At 50.9% G+C, this 21,356-nt stretch overlaps 6 protein-coding genes across 6 annotated transcripts; 4 read left to right on the plus strand and 2 right to left on the minus strand.

Moving 5' to 3' along the window:
* Positions 1–1,326: 1,326 nt before the first annotated feature.
* Positions 1,327–1,545, plus strand: TrAtP1_008415 (uncharacterized protein; the record flags this gene model as incomplete). Its single annotated transcript, XM_066113899.1, has 1 exon — positions 1,327–1,545. One exon carries the CDS (start codon positions 1,327–1,329, stop codon positions 1,543–1,545), a length of 219 nt encoding a protein of 72 aa, XP_065969988.1.
* Positions 1,546–2,450: 905 nt separating this feature from the next.
* On the plus strand, positions 2,451–5,062 carry TrAtP1_008416 (uncharacterized protein; the record flags this gene model as incomplete). The annotated part of the gene is made up of 5 exons (XM_014086743.2): positions 2,451–2,652; positions 2,729–2,862; positions 2,923–3,168; positions 3,239–4,832; positions 4,902–5,062. 5 exons carry the CDS (start codon positions 2,451–2,453, stop codon positions 5,060–5,062), a joined length of 2,337 nt encoding a protein of 778 aa, XP_013942218.2.
* A 682-nt stretch (positions 5,063–5,744) lies between these two features.
* On the minus strand, positions 5,745–8,509 carry TrAtP1_008417 (uncharacterized protein). The gene is made up of 3 exons (XM_014086744.2): positions 7,582–8,509; positions 6,313–7,468; positions 5,745–6,182 (listed from the first exon to the last, which is right to left on the minus strand). The coding sequence occupies exons 1-3, from the start codon at positions 8,373–8,375 to the stop codon at positions 5,760–5,762; spliced, it is 2,373 nt and encodes a 790-aa protein (XP_013942219.2). The 5' UTR covers positions 8,376–8,509; the 3' UTR covers positions 5,745–5,759.
* TrAtP1_008418 (uncharacterized protein) lies at positions 8,487–11,012 on the minus strand. Its single transcript, XM_014086745.2, has 4 exons — positions 10,561–11,012; positions 10,456–10,495; positions 10,088–10,396; positions 8,487–10,029 (listed from the first exon to the last, which is right to left on the minus strand). Exons 1-4 carry the CDS (start codon positions 10,667–10,669, stop codon positions 9,657–9,659), a joined length of 831 nt encoding a protein of 276 aa, XP_013942220.1. The 5' UTR covers positions 10,670–11,012; the 3' UTR covers positions 8,487–9,656.
* A 343-nt stretch (positions 11,013–11,355) lies between these two features.
* TrAtP1_008419 (uncharacterized protein) lies at positions 11,356–15,455 on the plus strand. The gene is made up of 5 exons (XM_014086746.2): positions 11,356–11,610; positions 11,667–12,476; positions 12,571–13,002; positions 13,056–14,067; positions 14,134–15,455. Exons 2-5 carry the CDS (start codon positions 12,375–12,377, stop codon positions 15,042–15,044), a joined length of 2,457 nt encoding a protein of 818 aa, XP_013942221.2. The 5' UTR covers positions 11,356–11,610; positions 11,667–12,374; the 3' UTR covers positions 15,045–15,455.
* A 625-nt stretch (positions 15,456–16,080) lies between these two features.
* Positions 16,081–20,600, plus strand: TrAtP1_008420 (uncharacterized protein; the record flags this gene model as incomplete). The annotated part of the gene is made up of 5 exons (XM_014086396.2): positions 16,081–16,146; positions 17,021–17,133; positions 17,249–17,305; positions 17,504–17,873; positions 17,934–20,600. 5 exons carry the CDS (start codon positions 16,081–16,083, stop codon positions 20,559–20,561), a joined length of 3,234 nt encoding a protein of 1,077 aa, XP_013941871.2. The 3' UTR covers positions 20,562–20,600.
* Between the last annotated feature and the right edge of the window lie 756 nt (positions 20,601–21,356).

Below are 21,356 nucleotides of genomic sequence, written 5' to 3' on the forward strand. Positions count from 1 at the left end.
TCTGCCTCTCATACGAACGCTAGTTCTGGCGACAAAAGAGGCCAGACGTCATCCTAAAACCCCTGAATAAACTGCATTGTACCCGTAGATATCTGAGACGCGGCGTCCACAGTTTCAACGTTGTGAGGCGAACGCAGCAGAGAAAATGCTGGCAAGGCGGGAAGTGGTCGAAAACACCGTGTTTGACTTTTTCGCCGAGCCTCGTTTGCCTGCTTGCTCGCTTACTGGCACGAGTACGACTTCATGGGGGCCATGTTGCTGGCCTGCTGCTGCAAAAAGTATCATTGACGGCACATGTGTACTTTATCCGGTGGCTGGAGCTAGCCAAGGCTCTTGAGGGTATCATTGCCGCTCAAAATAGCGATGGGCAGGCCAATACGACGTCCAGACTTTGGACTTGTCCAAATACTGTAGCAGCTCCAGGACGCTTGATGCCAAACTCAGGCCGAGTAGCAGGTACATGCCCTTGGCTCGGCGCTACACGCAGCGCTACCCCGCCGCCCCTCTGGATTGCACATTGGATCAGCACCTTACTCGTGCTAAATGCCCTTTGCTGCGTTCGAAGCAAGGCTAGACGGCACTATGCCCTGGACTATCTTTTTTTTCTTTTCTTTTCTCGTGTCTTGGGATATTAACGTAGCGCCCTGCCGCGGGATGACGATGGTGGATTGAAGAATTAAATTTTAAGAACGGCACGAGAGAGAGACCGAGAGAGATGCTAGTACAAGTCATACTAGTGCCTGATATGTGACTGGAGCGAAAGAAACATGGGCTGTGCTCTGTTAACAGAGCACGCGTACATGTACCCGCACACTGATACATGTACCTTGGACAGCAGTTGCACCAGACTTCATGCAGTTTTGCAGCTCTTGATGCCACGGATGGCCCCATGAATCACATCATTCGTCGGCGCACCCTGACGCCTACATGCCGCATCAGGAGAGACCCTCCACCATTCTCCAACGCCCAAGTGACTGTGCAGAGAATCCCGCGGTGTGACGGGGCGTCCTTCCAGCGCTGAGATGGCTGCATGCTCGCTGTATGGACCAGTGCAATATGCAGGTGACGGCCTCTCGTCGCCAAAGAGCCATGGCAGCGCTATGGAGGCCACTAGCGATGGTGGTGTGCGCCACCGACACCCCTGGCCAAGAGCCCTGCCAAGCGTGGTTGGTGCACTGCAGCCTTTTCCGATAGACGGGCGGGTACTCCGTCGTCTGTCCCTGAGCAGGGCCTGGCAGCGCTACCCCAGACCGCTGCAGGGCGGCCGTCGTACAGCAGTGCTAGTGCCTGGGCCTGCCTGCTGCTAGCGGCGTCGTGCGCTAAGGAATGGAGTCCGCGTGTGGCGCTCCAGGCACGCTGCTCTGGGGCTTGTTTTGCACATCAACTCGCCAGACGTCGTCGCCGCAACCTGAAGGCCCGCCTAGCCTCTGGTGCTGCTGGGATCTGCTCGCCTGTGCTGATTGGGACAATCCGCTGCAGCCCCTGGACCCGACGTGCTTCCCCTCTCCTCGAGCCCCCAAACAAGACGCGCTGCTCCAGTTTTAATGCGCTGCTCTCTCGATACCACCATCACCACCAGCCGTCGCAGCCACAAACCTTGGAACCTATTTCCTGCTGCGCTGTGCCCTCGTCTCATCCGTCCTGCAACTCCTGCGCGCCAGCTTAGACGAGACGCCGCGGCACCTTGTTTCTGCATCGCATCGCCTCGCCTCGCATCGTCTCTGCCCGACTCAAACCTCTGCCTTCCGCGTCTCTCTCTCGCTCGAACCGAGATTTGCCTGTGCACCGCTCGGCTAGCGACGCTGTCCTGACGTCTCTATCCAGCTTTCTCTCCTGCGCGACCGACCATCTCGCCTCTTAATCAATCATCCTCGTTTCTTTCTTTCTTTCTTTTTTGGATTCAGCACGTGTGTTCCTGTCTTTCTGAAGCATCGAGCATAGCTTTTGTCCTCTTCTTTTTGCTTGGTCGAAATAGGATTCCAAACGCTACTTGATTCGAAAAGCGATTTTTGACGCCAGCGCTCTCGCTTTTTCCTCGCCCATTCTTCGAACTGCACGGGATACCCTCGATCGAATCGTTACACCATCGCTGAATCGCCTGTGAAGCTCCTCCGAAGCCGACGCAAACTGTACTACGAGCGTGCCATTAACAATTGCATTTGTTCTGAGCTTCTCTCTCTTTCTTCTTCTAATTTTTACTGCCTTCTCTTTGGTGGCCACAGCCTGTCTGTTCCCCTCCATCGCCTCCATCGGTCTCATCGACAACGCATGAAATAAAAAAAAATCAAATTCCAATCAGCCTGAGCAAACTCCGATTAGACGACAACCTTGTCGAGTGATGAGCATTATCGCTTAGAAGCAGCCATCATCTTCCCCATCGTCAACAATTCCGAGGCCCTGGGGCGACAAGGCCCGACCCTCCCTTCGGTCGCACAGCGCCAATACCCATAATGCCTGTCATGCTGCATACCCCTTCGAGAGCCTCCACAGCATCAACATCTTCCTTCCAACAGCTCTCGCGCCAAAACACAATGTCCACCTACGATGGCTCGCGCTCGGCGCGCCAGTCGAAGCGGTACTCCATGTCCGCGCTGTACATGTCCATGACCGCGAATGAAGGAGAGATGCAAATTGAGGACGATCTCGCTAAAGGTGAGAATGCACCAGCCACAGCTGCGGACCTTGCTTCCCCTTTTGATAACTTTGGACTGACGTCCCCAATCTACAGCCCAGAAAGCCCTACGGGATCTCAAATCCAAAATATCCTCCCAATCGAAGAAGAATTTTGTCCTCGAAAAGGACGTCCGCTACCTCGATTCGAGAATTGCGCTGCTTATCCAAAACCGCATGGCGCTGGAAGAAGTACGTGTATAAAGTGTGGTGTGGTTTATGCTCTGATGACACTTGCTAATGCCCATGCAGCAAAACGAAGTGGCCAGCCATCTTGAAGAAGGCGAAATGGAAGAAGGTGTCTTTCCCAATGACGACAAGACTCAGAAATACGGCAACCTCTTGTTTCTCTTGCAATCTGAGCCTCGGCACATTGCTCATCTATGCCGACTCGTCTCAATGTCGGAAATCGACTCGCTTCTGCAGACGGTCATGTTCACCATTTACGGAAATCAGTATGAAAGTCGAGAAGAGCATCTGCTGCTCACCATGTTTCAGGTACGATGCCCTGTAGGCGTGGTTGCGATTGCAGCGCCTTTCCAGCTAACAGGTCCTCTTTGCTACTTAGTCTGTCCTCACCTACCAATTCGATAACACTCCTGACTACTCCTCGCTACTTCGAGCCAACACACCCGTCTCACGCATGATGACGACCTACACACGCAGAGGCCCGGGCCAGAGCTTTCTGAAGATTTCGCTGGCTGATAGGATCAACAGCTTAATCGAGTTGCGAGACCTGGATTTGGAGATTAACCCCCTCAAAGTGTATGAGCGCATGGTCGAGCAGATTGAAGAAGATACTGGCACACTGCCTCCCAATCTTCCCAAGGGCGTTACTGCCGAACAGGCCGCAGAGAATCCTCAGGTGCAGGCCATTATAGAACCGCGACTGACCATGCTCATTGAGATTGCCAATGGTTTCTTGTCTACCATCATTGACGGGCTGGAGGAGGCCCCTTACGGCATTCGCTGGATCTGCAAGCAGATTAGAAGCTTGACGAAGCGCAAATATCCTGATGCTAACGACCAGATTATCTGTACTTTGATCGGTGGCTTTTTCTTCTTGCGCTTCATCAACCCAGCCATTGTCACCCCCAAGTCATACATGCTCATTGACGGAACGCCCGCCGAACGCCCTCGCCGAACCCTTACTCTGATTGCCAAGATGCTCCAAAACCTGGCAAACAAGCCCTCTTATGCCAAGGAGCCATACATGGCTAAGCTCCAGCCCTTTATCCAACAGAACAAGGACAGGATCAACAAGTTCATGCTTGACTTGTGTGAAGTTGGTGACTTTTATGAAAGCCTGGAAATGGACAATTACGTCGCTCTTTCCAAAAAGGACCTTGGACTCGAGATTACGCTGAACGAAGTCTACGCAATGCACTCGCTGATTGACAAGCACAACACCGAATTGTGCAAGGATGAGGCATCGCACCTGGCCATCATCGTATCTGAGCTGGGTCCAGCCCCTCCTCAAGTACCTCGCAAAGAGAACCGAGTCATCAACCTTCCCCTGTTTAGCAGATGGGAGACTGCAATAGATGACTTGACCGCGGCTCTGGATATTACACAGGAGGAAGTGTACTTTATGGAAGCCAAGTCCATCTTTGTGCAGATTATGCGAACGATTCCTCAGAGCAGTGCCGTTTCTAAGCGGCCGCTACGGCTTGAGCGTGTTGCGGATGCTGCTGCCACCAGCCGCAATGACGCCGTCATGGTGCGTAAAGGTATCAGGGCCATGGAGCTCTTGTCCCAGCTCCAAGAGCTTGGCGTCATCGACAAAGCCGACCAGTTTGATCTGTTGAGGGATGAGGTTGAGCAGGAGCTCCAGCATCTGGGTTCGTTGAAGGATGCTGTGATTGCTGAGACTGAGAAGCTCGAGGAAGTCTTCAAGACAATCCGTGATCACAACGCCTATTTAGTTGGACAACTTGACACATACAAGAGCTACCTCCACAATGTGCGATCCCAGAGCGAAGGCACTAAGCGAAAGCAGCAAAAGCAGCAGGTTCTCGGACCGTACAAGTTTACTCATCAGCAGCTTGAGAAGGAGGGTGTTATTCAGAAGAGTAATGTCCCGGATAACAGACGGGCCAACATCTACTTCAACTTCACCAGCCCACTGCCTGGTACATTTGTCATTTCCCTACATTACAAAGGTAAGGCCTTTTCTCTTCCCAGGTCTTAGCCTCTACGATTTATCGCTAACATATGAAAAAAAAAAAAAGGTCGAAACCGAGGATTGCTCGAACTCGACCTCAAGCTCGATGATCTGCTTGAGATGCAGAAGGATAACCAAGACGAGCTGGATCTCGAATACGTTCAATTTAACGTCCCCAAAGTCCTTGCACTGCTCAACAAGAGATTTGCTCGGAAGAAGGGGTGGTAAATTACGTCCGATGATGGCCACAGCTAATACTAATTTTGCTGCCATGTCGAATGCATATCATACTCAACGCATCACGACTATATGCAAAAGGGGGGAATGGAGGGATGGCGGAAAAGAAGGCACCGGGCGTTATGGAGCATCACGGAAACCTTTTTCGTTTCCCTTGTTTGAGTGTGTCAACTAGTAATGCGCCTTTGGTACGCTCCTAGTTTTCAACTACAGTTTCTCTATCATTTTCGTTTTTTATTTATTTTTATTTCCCTTGGAGCAGGTGGATGGTCTGTCACGATACTTTATTTATACCTTTGGTAATGATGGGAAGGAGAGATGCCGTATTATGTGTTTTCCCCTTCCAATGGCTGGTCCATGAATAGGGAGGTATTTTCGAAATCTTATGCGAATGGATAGTTCGTTTTGTTTTGCTCTTTTCTATTGCTTACACTTCCCTTCTCCTCGCTGTCATTAATAATGAATATCTTTGGCAATGCGACAATCTAGTGGGAGAGTGTTGGAAGGTTACGCTGTATTTTTATCTACCTAGTTTTGAATGAAGTGGTACGCACCAGGAGCTCTTCTATTTCTTTCTCTATTCTTGTGATGTACTCTCTAGTTACTGGTCTAATGTTGTCTATTCTATAATAGTCGACAATCTGTATGGTGCACTGTAAGGCATGCCTTGTTCAAATATTTACAAAGTTTATACTATGTCTTTCTCATCCCCGCCAGCTGTTCTTCTCATCAAAGCCCATGGCCGACGCCACGATGGTTTGTGGTTACCACCAGCGCCGCTATTCCCTCCAGGGCCACCACATTCAGCTGGCCGTCTCATAGTGAGCCTCCTCTTGCGGCCTTTGGACGGCGAAAGCGCAGATACAGACCGGGCATCTCTAGAAGTAGAAGAGTGCAGCTCGCGAAAGAGACGGGGTAAGAAGCCGAAGAGACGGACGAGTAGATGGAGGAGCGAGAGAGATAACTCGTGAATCTTTTGGATGCACTGGACAAAGGGCCGGGTTTGGATGAGGTAGAGGAGGATGATGAAGGGGACGCCGACGAGGACCATTGTGACGGGGAAGCGCCAGTCTGTTACGGGGATATGGAGCTCTGTGATGCCGAAGACGGACTGTTGGTTTGATTTGTTAGTATCTTATAGACATTGTAAATACATGGATGTTTATGGTTGTTACTGTTGGTATATGATGACACTTGATGCCATCTTGTGATGAGGGATATAGAATGGTGGCTTCACTTACAGTTACAAACGTAAGAGGCAAAAAGAGCATGCTAATCACAGTCAGAATGCGGATATTATCCCCCTGATCGATAGCCCGTCTGCTCTCCTTGATCGAACTCCCGCTAAACAGCTGATCCCTCAGATTCTCAATCTCCTTTCGCGTGCGCTCATTCCGCTTCAGCACCTCACTCAGGTCACTCACGACCTTATCCAGCTCCCTCCGCAAGACAGCCATCTTGGCGGCATAGTCCATTGCCTCGGGGGACTGCGGCGGCGAAGGGTGCGGCCACAGCAGCGGATGCGTGCCGGCCCAGAAGTCGTCGGTGAAGGTGTCGACGTAGGCGGCGATCATGGCCTTGATGCCGGTGTTTATGACGGCGAGGGTGTTGTAGGCCCAGAAGTAGCGGCGGATGTAGGTGAAGTGCTTGTCTTCGAAGAGGAGCTTGTCGCGGAGGTGGTGGTTGAACATGAATTCCGTGGGAGGCGTGATGAGCTTGGTGATGCGCTCGTGGAGGATCTGGTTCCTTTTGCCGGCGTCGCGGTACTCTGTTATCAGGAGCTCTAGGAAGGCGTACGGGCCGTTGCAGAATCTTTTGAGCTCCTGGAAGTCGTCGCCCCTGACTGTGTGTTCGTCGTCGGGGAAGCTCTGGATGCTGAGGAGGTGCCAGGGCCCGAATGTGTCGAAGAGGAAGCCTTCCTTGGCGCGCTCTCTGCGAGGCCGCATTTTGAGCGTCTTGGTTGGCTCGCCTTCTAGAGAGAGGGCAAGGATGGAGCCGCATTCGGCAATGTCGATGTGGTCGTCGAGGCGTTTGTCCGAAGGGCGTCTTTCGTAGAGCTGCCAGGGGGCCGGGTCAAGATCTTTAGGGACGAGGGTGTAGTATTTGAAGACGAAGAAGAAGGATCGTTGGCGGAGATGAGAGGAGGAAGAGAATGACGATGTGCCGCCGCCCTTTATGTTGTTGGATATGTTTAGGGGGGACAGCATGGGAGATGCTGAAGATGCATAAGCTGATGAAGATGGAGATCGCTCGTAGGCTCGATGCATGAAGGCGTGGGTTCGGCCGCCGTTGGGGTCGTCGGAGAGGAGGTGGTGAAGGAGCTCCGTCATGTCGAAGTGAGGCGACATGGTGAGATGTAGGGCGGCGAGCATAAGTGGCGTCGGCTCTTGGACGATGCTATCTCTGGTATTAGTAGAGGTAGTAGAGGTGGCATATACCTGGATCAAAACAAACAAACGAATGAGTAGTGGATGATGACGACGGAATAAAAGGGGCAGAGCACAACGTACGTGATCCGACCAACAGCCTGGCCGCCAAAGTTGACTTCCTTGATAGACTCCCAAACAATCGGCGCATCGACGATAAACTCGGGCGACTCTGGCGGCTCTTCGCCAACATATCTGACGAAGCCTTGGACATCAACATCCAAGGTCGTCTTGACAGGCCTATCATCCTGCCCAACCTCGTATACTTCAAACGTTGAGCTGTCAAAACGCTCTCCCTCAGCAGCAGCAGACTCGCGAAAAGACTGCATGGAATCGATTTCCCACGACGGCAAAGGCTCATCCTTGTCGTCGAGCCGGCTGGAGAAGTCGTTGCAAAAGTCCGAGTCACGAAGATGCTTGATGAGTTCTTCGTCGGAGAAGCTCCTTGGTGCGAGTTTCCCGCGGACCTGTGAAGACGTGCCCTCAGCCGGAACATGACGAGCAGACGAACCATCGAGAAGAGGGATGAAGGGAATCTCTTCGTCCGGGATGCTGCCATAGCCACTGCCGGTGGGATGGTTGAGATTTGGCGTAAGTGGAAGGATCCGGGGAGAGGGATAATATGATGGGCGTTCATGGGTGCATGTATCGGGAGTATCGCGACGTGGACGAGGCAGCAGGATGCTGTTGGCATCGCTGGTGAAGGTGAGCGCTCGCAGAGGAGGCGTTGCCAGGCCGTGGATGTCGGAGCGCTCTCGTTTATGGGCGCCGAGGGTTTCATGGAAGCTGTGGAGGCTGCGCAGATACTGCTCGTGATGATGCTCGACCGATCTGACGAGCTCTTCCAAGCTGGTGTTGCCGCGCGGCTGAGCAGCCATGGCTGAGTTGAATATCTTGTTTGATCAAATCCAAGGATGATGATATCAAGTATCTGAGTCTTGTTTTATTATTTAGCAACAGCAACAATAATTCTACAATACTGCAAAAGTAGCAAAAGAAGCAAAGAGCGTCCATATTATCGAATCTCACAACACAAGGAGGGCGTTATATACATGTATCCAACTTCAAACCCCAGACCTCAGCTCAGCTCGGCTGCCTCTTCCATCCACCGAGGCCAAAAACAGGATGACGCAGCACTGCTGCAGTGCTTCGGAGTCGCCCGCCTACGTGTTCTTTATTACAAAGCCAGGCACATGCTTTAGAGCTGCAGCATGAAAATGCGAAAAAAGAACAATGCCATTCCTTTTGCCTTGGCGCCCGTTACAGGCTGCAGCAGTTTTGCGCGATGCGAAAAGGCTGAGCGATGGCGTCGCACAACCCCACGTGCAGCTGTGTCCTGTGAGCACAGGTCCATCCTCCAAGGCGCCGGGGAACAAGGCCGACGGCTGTCTAATTGTTTTTAGCTCGGTGTCCTGGTGTGGTTAACAAGGGGCATCCTTTGCTGCCTTCGCTGTTGTCCAGCATGTTCGCTTTTGAGTAAAGTCGCTTCTTGGCGCTCAAAAAGTGAGGCGAGCAAAAGTGAGGCTGAGGTGGTCTTTTGCCCGTCTAAGCGTGGACAGGCGGGTTGGTGCGGCTGGAGGCGGCCGAGGCCATGAAACTGGCGGCAACGCCCCAAACTGAGGTTTCCATCATTATAGATACCTGCTTGTCATACCAAAGTGCGTGGGGGGCTTCGCGGCACATACATACATGATAGCAATAGTAAATCTCTGCTTCAGCCGAGTGCGGAGAGGCTTCAAGATTCCGCTTGCGCAGCCCGTGACGCAGATCTCGCACGAGGCATGGAGACGGCAGGAATAACGTCGATGCTCCGTCTGTCCGACGGGGCGATGAGACGTCCACTCCGGCGGCCGACGACAAATGCTCCTTAGTCACAAACATGGTCCATTATCGACACCATGGTAGCCTCGACATCCAGTGCCGTCATCCGTCATATGCTATCATTTTGTCTTCTTGTCACTAATTATAACAAGATCTTTGAGGATATCACCAATTATACCGAAACCGCCTATCCACCCCTCCCTCCTAGCCGATGCCATCCCATCCCATAGTGTCTTCGTAACTCTATGTCCCGTCTAAATGGCACAACGCCATAAAAGCAAAGTGTGCTCAATACCCGAACACAGAAAAAGCTCGTCGGAGCTGCGTGATGGTGTGAATTACGACACGACTGAAACGGGGTTGTGAGCGGCGGCGGCACCATCAACCTCCATGGCATCATCATCACCATCCGCCCCGCCTTCGCCTTCTTCCTCTTCCTCTAGCTCGTCTTCACTCTCGCCCTCAATGTCAACGCTGCCATCTTCGGACATCTCGTCCTCTTCATGATCGTGATCATGTCCGTTCTGGTGCTCGCTCTCAATGCCAGCCATCTCATCGTCTTCGCCCTTTCCTTTGGCGACCGCTTCGTCAGCAGCCTCTTCGGCAGCCTCGTCCTCGGCTTCCTCAGCACCGTACTCTTCCTCGTCCGCAGCAAGGTCGGCCTCAGGTTGCTCAGGAGGGAATTCAGGGGGCGCAGAGAGCTCAGAGTCCCTATTGACAACACCATTAGAATTTGTCATTTAATGTTTGATGCAGCATGTGTTCTCACCATTTGATAGCGAAACGGGTCACACGTGGCTTCTCGGCGAGGACGTTTCGCTTCACCCTCTCAATGATCGGCTTCGCAGGTGGCTCAGCGTTGAGCTCATCCGAGTCGTACTCGTTGTTGACGTAGTATCCGACGCGCACAAACTCGCGGCCATCGTAGGCGCAGGTCAGGAGGATGACCGTCACGCCAAGGACATCAGCGTCGGGGATGCGAGTGGTGTTGGGAGCCTCGGCCTCGAAGACGAATTTGTTGACTCCAACCGGAATGGGACCGACAAGAAGGGAGTCTAGCTCCTGGTCATATTGATCGCTGCGATGGGTTAGAACTGGAGGGAGGGGATGATGCCCAACGAAGATGGTCGTTCTTACGAAGTAGCGGATCCGACGTAGGTCAGCTTCCACTCGAGATCTGTGCGCAGTCAGTTAGAAAACCGCATAGCAATAGATTCGGGGTGCTACATCAACACGACTCACCCTTCTCAAGCGACTCAAGGCACTCGAATGTGATCTCAAACTCGTACTTGTCGGTGAATTTGGCGGGGTTATTCATCACCCTAACGCCAAGAAGTGACACGACAGACATGGTGGCGGATTTTCGAGAAAATAACAACAGGCAATTAGCAGAGATGATGTGTTGGCTGCGAGCGAATCTCAATTGAACAAGGCGATGGGGAAAAGTTTGCGCAGGGTCCAGTCGTCGAAGGGATAGAAGGGACGAAGAAGTCGTCGGAGGGGCAACCAAGAAAGTCGGTAACCGTGGAGATGATGCCTGGAAAACGACGTGCGGCGGAGAAGCGAAAGCCCAGTCGTGGCGCAAATGCAAGAGAATCGGCAAGTCGCTGGCTTTTATGTGTGCAGAGAGAAGGGAAGAGACGCGGCTGCTTCTGGTGGCAGAATTGGTAAACTGACAAAAAGGTGAACACAAGTTGATCAGGTATACTCTAGCCTCTGGAGACGCGACCGTAGCGCTTCGCGTAAAGTGGTTGTGTGGCGCCTGTGATTTGGCCGATCCTACAGAGGTACACAGGTACATGGGCTGGGCACCTCGTGGATGCCTTGTCGCTGAGGTTGCGAGTACCCTGGCCGCCCCGAGCTGAGACAGAAGCTGCTGGGCTGTTGAGCGGGTCAGGCGCTGGCAAGCCGGCCAGCCAGCACGTACCTGCCGCTGAAACGCCCCGTACCCAGTACCTCGCGCACGCAAGACTGCCAGCCTGGTCCACAGCCTTCCCCAATCGGGAGCTTGGGTGACTCTAATTTTCAAGTGCTCCAATTCCCACCTCAGCACCAGCATCATCTCGGCCAAACACGTTTCTGGCGCGTGCTCCCTGATTCTGATCTAGGGACCGCTGTTTCGCCTTGCTCTAGCTGGACGGCAGCTCTGTCGCGTTGTATCGATCCCGATTTCGCACCTCCACGGAAGCGCTGCGGCTTCTTGCCTGACGCTGACGACGAGCGACGCGGTTTGCTGGCCGGCAAGGACGAAAACGGTATCTACCTTGCCCGCTACACTGTGGCAGTATAAAGGTTTGGAGCTTGCCATCATTCGCTACAGCGACGGTGTTTTAACTGGAACCTTATAGTTTCTCAGAGTCGATCGATTCGTAACCTGTCGCGACACCCTCGCAGCGTCGCTGCTGAGCAAGAATCTCCGATTATTCGTTGCGTGAGCCATTGACGCTCCCCCCAATCGTCAAAGTATTGCTCAATTGGGGCTTCACTGATACCCCCTGTGGTACTTTGAGTTGAATTATAAAAAAAGCTAAACAAGATGGCTTCCGAAGGCACTTCGTGGGACGATGATGGATTTGCGGCTGCCGAAGGCGCTCATACTCAGCATAGCGACGAACAAGTTGATAACTTTGCTCAAGACTCTCATGTGTCAGGTGAATCAGCGGATAATGGAACAGAGGATGGAGGGGATTATGACCCAGAATATGTCCCCGTTGAAACAGTTCTCCCAGACCCTCCTGTCCCTGAAGACGCCGCTCCCGCTCTCGCTGCCCCCGCTGTCCTTTCTCAACGTCCAACACCCAAACCAAAAATGTCTGGTGGCTTCTTAGTGGAAGCCTCCGACGACGACGAAGAAGACGATGAAGGAGACAACTCAGGCCCGGCCGAGTCCTCGGTATCGCAGAGCCAAGTTGGTCAGCCCACTGAGATAAAGGCCAATGTTCCAGTTCCTCCTGTATCCACTAATGTTCCATCCAACGTGACTGCAACGCCTATGGCTAGCCTTGACCCGGTAACGTTATTCGAGGCTCGCATTAAAGAGGACCCTCGGGGGGGATATGGATGCCTGGGTGAATCTCATTGCCGAACATAGGCGCAACAACAGACTGGATGATGTTCGCAAGGTTTATAACCAGTTTTTGGAGAACTTTCCTCAATCGGTAAGTTTGAGAGGCCTAACAGGCCGACCGCTCCAAATTCGCGAAGAGGAGCCCCTATTCTTTTCAAATCTTGATGCATGACTGACAGTAATAGGCGGACATGTGGGTAGAATGGATTGAGTTGGAGCTCGGCATGGACAATTTTGTCAATGCCGAGCAGCTGTTCGGACGATGCTTGATGACCGTTCCCAACGTCAAGCTCTGGACCGTTTATCTCAACTACATTCGCCGTCGAAACGACCTCAATAATGATTCGAATGGCCAGGCCAGGAGAACTGTGACCCAATCGTATGAGTTTGTAATCGATAACATTGGCGTTGACCGGGACTCGGGAAATATCTGGCAGGATTACGTGCAGTTTATAAAAAGCGGCCCCGGACAGATTGGAGGCACTGGTTGGCAAGACCAACAGAAGATGGACCAGCTGCGTAAAGCGTACCATCGTGCAATCAACGTTCCCATGTCGACGGTGAACAACCTGTGGAAAGATTACGATCAGTTCGAAATGGCGCTTAATAAAGTAACGGTGCGTCTTCCCACCCATGGATAATGGTACGCCCTCTGCTAACTCGACAATAGGGACGCAAATTTATCCAGGAGCGATCTCCTGGTTACATGTCTGCGAAGAGTGGCAATATTGCCTTGGATAATATGACGCGGGGTTTGAAGCGTTCAAACCTCCCTAGATTGCCACCAGCGCCCGGTTTTGAAGGTGATCAAGAGTTTCGCGATCAAGTTGCGTTATGGAAGAAGTGGATCGAGTGGGAAAAGGAAGATCCGCTTGTGCTCAAGGCAGACGAGCCCAAAGTCTTTGCACAGCGAGTCCTGTACTGCTACAAGCAGGCATTGATGGCTTTGCGTTTCTGGCCCGAACTTTGGGTCGATGCGGCAGAATGGTGTCTTCAGAACGATGCAGGAGACGTTGACAAAGAAATGGGTGCCGAGTTTTTGGTACAAGGCATTGCTGCGAACCCTGAGAGCGTGTTACTAGCTCTGAAGCATGCAGACTACATTGAGTCCACGTCTCCACTGCGAGAAGGAGATAAATCCGAGTTTGCCAAAGCTGTTCGGAAGCCTTTTGATGATGTCTTGAACACGTTGTATGCGATGGGAGACAAGGCGAAAGAGCGCGAAAAGCTGGAAATTTCCACCCTCCGGCAAGCGGCTGCTCAGGAGGCACCTGTACAGCAGTCAATCGAACATAATTACGACGATGACTACGAACAAGGGACGCAAAAGAAGGTATCTACCGAGGAGCGTATCGCCGTAATCCAGAAAGGCTACGCCGCAGAGACCAACCTTCTCTCCCGCACCATTTCATATGTGTGGATTGCCATGGCCAGGGCAATCCGCCGTATTCAAGGCAAAGGCAACCAGACAGACGGCGGATTGCGCAAAGTCTTCACTGATGCACGACAAAAGGGGCGCCTGACCAGCGACGTATATGTTGCCGTTGCTTTGCTGGAATCCGTAGTTTACAAAGATACAGTTGGCGCCAAGATTTTTGAGCGCGGAGCCCGCCTGTTTCCCAATGATGAAGGCTTCATCGTTGAATACTTGAAGTTTTTGCATTCCAAGGACGATACTACGAGTAAGTCATTCAACTGCCGTGATGTATCGGCTGAAGTATAGTAATCATGTCTGACTGCCATTCTAGATGCTCGAGTAGTCTTCGAGACTTGCGTTAACCGCCTTATCGCCAACCCAGAGACACTCCACAAGGCGAAGCCTCTATACGCATATTTCCACAAATACGAATCTCAATACGGCGAACTGTCTCAGATCCACAAGATCGAAGCGAGAATGGCGGAATTGTTCCCTGAGGACCCCAGACTCAACATCTTTGCTGCCCGCTACTCGACTGACAAGTTCGATCCCGTCGCCGCCCCCGTCATTATTTCGAAGGCTGCGCAAATGCGGCCAAAGTTTGCCTCCCTCATCACTGAGCAACCTGCATCAGCACGCAACAGCTTTCCCCCGCAGCGAGAGCTGAGCCCACGGCCGCAGTATAGCAGAGCTACTGCTTCTCCGAAGCGCCCCCTGGGTCCAGATGACGAAGAGCTCAATCCTCCAAAGAGGCTCGCCAGAGGATCATCCCCTCTCAAAGGGGCGGCTGGCCGACGGCTCGACCAGCAGCGCCGCAACCAGTCATCGGCCCTCCATCGTGACATTACGTTCCTCTTGGGAATTCTTCCTCCTGCCCATACCTATGACTCGCAACGACTCAGTGCAGCCAACATGGTCTCTCTCCTACGCGATACGCCGCTTCCAGACTATGGAACTTGGAAGGCACAAACCGGGGGACAATACCGCTTTACCGCTCCAGTACATGGGCGACAGCCTTCGGGAGACTTTCCAAGGCCGATCAGCCCGTATGGCCGAATTGCACCTGCATCCAACGTCTATAGACAGTCGCCTCTAAGGACAGAGACCGGCGGCACGTTCCCAACGATTCCCTACGGGGCGACCGACGCAAGTGGAACTCCAAACCAATGGCCTCCGGCGCCGCCACCATCTGGATTCGGCGCACCAGCTCCAAGCCAGTTTGGAGGATATCGCTTTCAGTAGAAAACAAGGAGACTTGGTGGATTCTAACGAAAGACTTGAGTATGTTTAGCAAATTGGACATTTACGACTGGATAATGAAGGAGATAAGAGAAGAAGAAGAATATAGCTTGTTGTTCGAAGATATGAGGGTTGACGGTAAATGCTTACTCTTCTCGATGCATTCCGAAGGCGTTTGGCAGGAAATAAGAAGTTGGACGGGTTATTTAACTTACATAGATATCACACTCGAGCATTTGTGCTTGCATCTTTTGGGGAGAGTCAGATTTAGGATGGCTGAGCTGCGGCAGACAGTTGCTACCTCGTGGGTAGCAAGTGTAGTGAAAATAAAGTCAACATACCTTTTACCATTCTCGAATTTTTAAATTTTGTATGTTATAATATGGAGATGGAGCTACCATTCAACGGCCTGACTTTGTGATCTAGTATGCTATTTATTACTTTCAAATGATGATTAGCTTAGTATATATATGTTCGGTGTATATTACTAAAGCAAGAAGAAAAAGGAAATAATATAGGGAATATAGGGTATGTAGAGGAAGTAGAGGAAGTAGAGGAAGTAGAGGAAGCCTGGAGTAGCTACAAGTCAATAATTTTCGCTATATCAAGGAGCTAACTATATCTCGAAAGTGGTACAGTGGATAATATCTGACTAGCAAATTTACAGGTACCAGTATAGTAGTATTTACTTGGTCCATTGTTTCTCTAATAACTGCAAGTGTGCCTTAATCACCGCTCGCCTTGCCCTTTGACGAGACTGAACAAAAAGTCAAATATAGTGCCCAGAGCTTGACTGACAAGCCTGTATCACTGAGAAATTAGTTTCAATGGCCGGATCCTCTTACTTGGTCCGCCCATCGGAAGCACAAAGCCGTCAAAACGTCACAATAAAGCAAGTAGACGTCCTCCCCGCGGCTATGTGCATGATAAAAGCGGTGCAGGGACAACGTCCTTATCATTTAATGTCCGTTTAGACCTCTAGGCCTCCTATTGTGCAACTCTCTTTGTAGGACAGACTGGATATCTGTGGAGATATGTTATGCCTCCCACCTTTCCGCCTCACTCAACTCTCCTTATCGCCAGAAATGCAGCTTCTCTTTCCACTGTAATTCAATCCCATAGGCAAATCTGCACTGATCCATATGTACCTCGCACATTACTGCAGCGCTGTTGCTGCACCTATTTTTGCGGCTGACCGACACTTGGCCTCACGTGTTCAGCTTCACAGATCACTCCTCTGGCTGCCACCTGCCCTCGCAACTATAAGATGCCCTCTCTTCTTCCCCTTCCTCCTCTCTTCTTCCCCTTCCTCCTCTCTTCTTTACTTCCTCTTCACCACGCTCGCAAGCAGTCTTATTTGCAGCCCATCCAGTCTCTCGCCAGCAAGATTCTTTGTGAACTCTTCTCGATCATCAAGAGTGCTCCCCACGGAGATACTTTGTTGTTTGCTCTACGAGCACGACTTCTGGGTGAGTTTTCTCGTCCTCTTTTGCCGCTTTTCCCAACTCCTTGAGTTATCGATTTATCCTCCTCCTGATTACTTCGCGACATCTCCAGCTCTTCACTCTGTTCCCATCTTTCTCCCTCCTCTTGACCTTTGCACTCGTGCGACGACTTTGGCTATTGCACACCTCTCCAGCTTAGCAATAAGCTTATTGGCGTCAAGTTTTGACCTGAAGGTGCTCTCTTCCACTGTGGTCTTGCTCAGGCTACCCTTTCGCCTGTCGTTTTCTTTGTCAGTTGGCCATCTTCATTATACATCACTCCCACTCGTGCAGTTAATTACGCCCCCCCATCACACAGAGAAATCTTTGGGCTCTTTGAACAGGAGCTACACACTCTCAATTTTCGTTTGCATTTTCCCGCCCAAGCACACGAGTCTATTTTTGATCTCATCGTGGCTCTTCAACTCGAATGAATCATTTCGTCGCTGTGTTTCAACATGTCATGAGCTGCGTCGGCTAACTCAATTTTTTCAGAAAGACCACGCTACAGAGACTGCCCCGGCATTGAACTCTCCTACAAATCCTACATTATTCTTCTACGTTCGACACTTCCAAGATTCACTAGCAGCGGCTGAATATACACTCAGGTACGTCTGCTATAAGGAAGCTGGTTGAGCTATTGGCCCGACTATGCTTTTTCTCTCTCTTGATTCGAATGTCTCGTTTCATTTATCTGCTCAAAGATATCTAATTTTGTTCCAGATACTTGTCGAGAAGCCGCCACTCAGAAATAGAGACTGCTTCACAGCGAAAGCCAAAGTAAGCATCTCACTCATGTCTCTTGATCTTGCTCTTCCATTGTCGGTATATGATACTGCATATGTCTGCCGGCTTGGGCATTCACATCCTATCAAATGCACACAATATACATCTTCTCTCTTCTCTTTCCTTTCTTTCTTCTTTCCTTCTTCTTTTTCTTTCTTTCTGGTTTCTCTACTAAGTTGTATCTGCAGTCAGAATGTCTGATCGAGGCCGCTCCCCAGCCGGCTCTGCGCATGGCGCCTCACCCCAATCCCGGCCACCGTCTGTGGCAGGCTCTAGCCGAAGCCGAGCTGCTTCCCCAGCGCAGACTTCAGGCTCCGGTGATCCCAAGACTGGATGGGCGCCTAGCATGGGATTCGACCCGGCAAAGCCACCGAGCAAGGATCGAAAGGGCAACACCCGCATGGAACTGCCTCCAGATGCCTTCATTTCCAACGAGGATCGCAAAGATATTTTTGCTACTCGTGGAAATAAATTTAATACCGAGGGTCGTATGGAAAAGGTTGAAGTCAATCAGTTTCGTATGACCAAGTTTGACTTCAATAAGAAAATATATCAGTATGATGTGAGTAGTATACTTGAATCAAAATTCCTGGAAAATCTTATCACTGACACTTCTCACTAGATTGTCCTTTCACCTGAACCGGAGAAACGTGGACCGGTGATGAAGAAGATTTGGGCTCACGCAAATCTTCGACAGGCGCTGTCTGCCTACAACTACCAAATGTGGATTATCGATGGCTCTAGACTGGCATGGTCTCCTTCTTTGGTGGATCGCGGCGAGGTTCGCGTCATTGTTGATCTTGATGATGGTCAGCCTCCAGCTCGTGCTGGCCGCTCCAACAAGTTCCACGTCATTTTGCGCAATACAACGGAAATTCAGATGGGTGTTCTTCGAGGATACCTGGAGAGAAAAATCCAATTCAACAACAACGTTCAGGAAGCACTCAACTTCATGGACCACCTTATTCGCCAGTGGCCATCGGAGCATTTACTCGCCATCAAGCGCAATTTCTACAAGAAGAATGAGCCTGGAATCCCTCTCCTACGTGATGGTGTTATTGAAGTTCACAAAGGAACGTACGCTTCGCTGAGACTCTCCAATAATCTCAGCAACGGAGGCATTGGTCTGGCTCTTAACGCAGATGTTACTAACACCTGCTTTTGGACTGGCCGCCAAACATTGGATCAGATCATGGTCAACTTTATGGCCTCTCTTGACCCTAAGCGTTATAGGGGTATTAACCCGGCGACCACGACGCTTTTTAGGCCCTCGCAAAACAATAGAGGGGAGTGGCAGTCATCTGATGCTTTTAAGCAGCTGCGAAAGCTGCGAAAACTCAAGTTCACCATCAGACACAACAACCGCAACCCCAAAGTTGCTGAGAAGGTATACACAGTGGTGGACTTTTTATTTGACCAGAAGTACGGCGGAGAGGGCGCCAATGCCAGAACTGTCACGTTCGACTACAACGGACGACAGTTGTCTGTCGCGGATTACTACCGAGAGAAGTATAACGCTCACTTGCGATATGCGCATCTTCCACTCATCTCTACGGGTAAAAATGGCCACATTCCCATGGAGTTTGCGTTTGTTGAGCCGATGCAGCGATATGCTTACAAGCTAACCCCCGATCAAACCGCCGCAATGATCAAAATTGCTGTCACTCGTCCAAATGTTCGCAAGAGTGACATCATGAAGAACGTCGGAGATCTTCAGCTGCAAAGGGATCCTTATCTCAAGCACTATGGAATCCAGCTGGAGTCAACATTTTCGAAGACGGATGCCAGAGTCTTGAACGCGCCTCTTGTGAACTTTAGACAAGGCACAGCTGACCCCAAGTACTCTGGCCGTTGGGATTTACGTGGCAAGAAGTTTTTCAGGCAGAACGCGGCACCTCTTATTAACTGGGGTTTCCTGGTGATGGATGACTGTGTCAACCCCAATCAAGTCCAGCAATTTGCTCGAACTTTCAAAACAGCTTTCATGGGCCATGGAGGTAAATGCCCAAATGATCCAATGTTCATTACCGTTCCTGGCAACATCAAATCAAACGTCGCCCAAGCGCTTGCACATGCACACGAATCAATTACGCGAGAGCGAGGCTATACTCAACTCATCTTTGTTGTTGTTCAGCACAAGAACAGCCCTCATTATGAGCGTTTGAAGAAGTCTGCCGACTGCCGTTTCGGTATTTTGACTCAGGTTGTGAATGGAAACCAAGTCGCATCAAACAATGGCCAGTACCACTCGAATGTTTGCATGAAAGTCAATGCAAAGCTCGGCGGAGCGACATCACGTACGAACCCCCCGTGGAAGCTGAACCCAGGAGGCACATATTTCCCCAAAGATCGTCCCACAATGGTCATTGGAGTTGATATCTCTCATGCTGCTCCTGGTGGACCCTCGCCTTCCGTGGCCGCTATGACAATGTCTATTGATAGAGACGCAACCAAATATGCAGCCATGGTTGAGACGAATGGTTATCGCGTGGAAATGCTCACTTCTGCCAACATCAACTTTATGTTTGGACACCTGAGTAAAGTGTGGATGGGTGGTCATGATCGCCAATTCCCCAAGCACGTCATGTATTTCCGTGACGGCGTTGCCGAAGGCCAGTTTGCTCATGTCATGGAGCAAGAGATTAAAGAGATCAAGGCTTATTTTAAACGAGCAGCTCCAGACCAGCCGCTGCCAAAATTCACGGTGATTGTGGCCACCAAGCGCCATCATATTCGATTTTTCCCAGAAAAGGGAGACCGAAACGGCAACGCCTTGCCAGGAACTCTGGTCGAGAAGGAGGTGACACACCCATTCATGTTCGACTTCTATTTGTGCTCGCATGTAGCTATTCAAGGCACCGCCAGACCCGTCCACTACCACGTTCTTCTCGATGAGATGAACATTCCGGTCAATGAGCTACAAAAGATGATTTACCATCAGTGCTATTCCTATGCCAGATCAACAACGCCAGTATCATTGCACCCAGCAGTGTACTACGCGCATCTCGCCGGTGCTCGAGCTCGAGCTCACGAGAATATTGCAACCAGCGAAGGTTTCCGAGCCGGCGCAAAGGGTCACGAAATGATTCGTGACAAGGTGGCCAAAGGCGAATCACTCAGTGCCCCTCAACGGGGAAGTGATGCTCCTGCCCTCCTCCAACTTGGCGGTAGGCCCGAGAATGCTAATAGTCCCATCAATGGTGAGTTGAGGCAGAGAGACTTCTTCCGAAGCACCATGTGGTACATCTAAGTAGTCGCTGCGATGCAAAGAATGGAGGCGAGGTTTGAGACAGAAATTTGCTTTCATAGGAGAGTGTGGATGGAACATCGATGAGGGGTTTTATCGTAGAAAGTTTGACAGGAAGCTTTCTTTTTTGGGCTGTTCTTACACAGATATGGGGCACTTTCCAGTACCCAACATGCACAAAAGGGGCGACCGGATTGGCGGGAAGTGGCGGTGGAAGTTATTTGCTCTTATAATGGGTTCGTATAATTTAGCTAATTAACAGAAGTTTTTGTTTTTTTTTAAAACAAAAATAGTTACAAAGTTATATGTGCCATTGATGGTGATATGCGCTACCTCAAGTTCGAACGTTGCCTGCGGGGGGAACCAATTATCTACGCTCTGCTTGATATACGAAACTTGAAATGGTGGCGTAATTGCATGGTCTTGCCCAGCTATACTCACACAATTCTAGTAAATATTGTAATCTTGATCAGCACGTACAGTAGCGTGTTGTAAGAAGATAGTAGAGGGGGGATTTTGGAGATGGAGTAGGCCAACGAGCGAATGGATGGATAATCGAGACGACAATGCTCTTTTTTGCTGCTTCTACTGCCTCTACTGCTTCTACCATAGATTCATCAAGTGAGTCACCCTTTGGAAATCCTCATCTTCTTATTCTTCTCTTTGTATGTATTGTCATATTGCGGTAGTAGTCATACGGAATTTGGCCGAAGCTGGTGCTTGGCGTGTAAATGCCCAGAGGCGCTGTGGAACTGCCGGTGGCTTCGGCCCCAAGACCCCGCCATGGAGCACTGCCCT

Source organism: Trichoderma atroviride, chromosome 4 (genome assembly GCF_020647795.1).
Source record: "Trichoderma atroviride chromosome 4, complete sequence".
NCBI lineage: Eukaryota > Fungi > Ascomycota > Sordariomycetes > Hypocreales > Hypocreaceae > Trichoderma > Trichoderma atroviride.

What these genes read in the sequence shown, in the direction of transcription:
- TrAtP1_008419 (XM_014086746.2), top strand. Translation starts at nt 12,375, where the DNA reads ATGGATGCCTGGGTGAATCTCATTGCCGAACATAGGCGCAACAACAGA. An exon ending in TGGAGAACTTTCCTCAATCG is followed by an intron (nt 12,477 to 12,570) that starts GTAAGTTTGAGA and finishes TGACAGTAATAG; the next exon opens with GCGGACATGTGGGTAGAATG. An exon ending in TTCCAAGGACGATACTACGA is followed by an intron (nt 14,068 to 14,133) that starts GTAAGTCATTCA and finishes CTGCCATTCTAG; the next exon opens with ATGCTCGAGTAGTCTTCGAG.
- TrAtP1_008417 (XM_014086744.2), bottom strand. Translation starts at nt 8,375, where the DNA reads ATGGCTGCTCAGCCGCGCGGCAACACCAGCTTGGAAGAGCTCGTCAGA. An exon ending in CAGGCTGTTGGTCGGATCAC is followed by an intron (nt 7,469 to 7,581) that starts GTACGTTGTGCT and finishes TACCAGAGATAG; the next exon opens with CATCGTCCAAGAGCCGACGC. An exon ending in TGCCTCTTACGTTTGTAACT is followed by an intron (nt 6,183 to 6,312) that starts GTAAGTGAAGCC and finishes TCAAACCAACAG; the next exon opens with TCCGTCTTCGGCATCACAGA.
- TrAtP1_008418 (XM_014086745.2), bottom strand. Translation starts at nt 10,669, where the DNA reads ATGTCTGTCGTGTCACTTCTTGGCGTTAGGGTGATGAATAACCCCGCC. An exon ending in TACGTCGGATCCGCTACTTC is followed by an intron (nt 10,397 to 10,455) that starts GTAAGAACGACC and finishes AACCCATCGCAG; the next exon opens with CGATCAATATGACCAGGAGC. An exon ending in ACCCGTTTCGCTATCAAATG is followed by an intron (nt 10,030 to 10,087) that starts GTGAGAACACAT and finishes TGTTGTCAATAG; the next exon opens with GGACTCTGAGCTCTCTGCGC.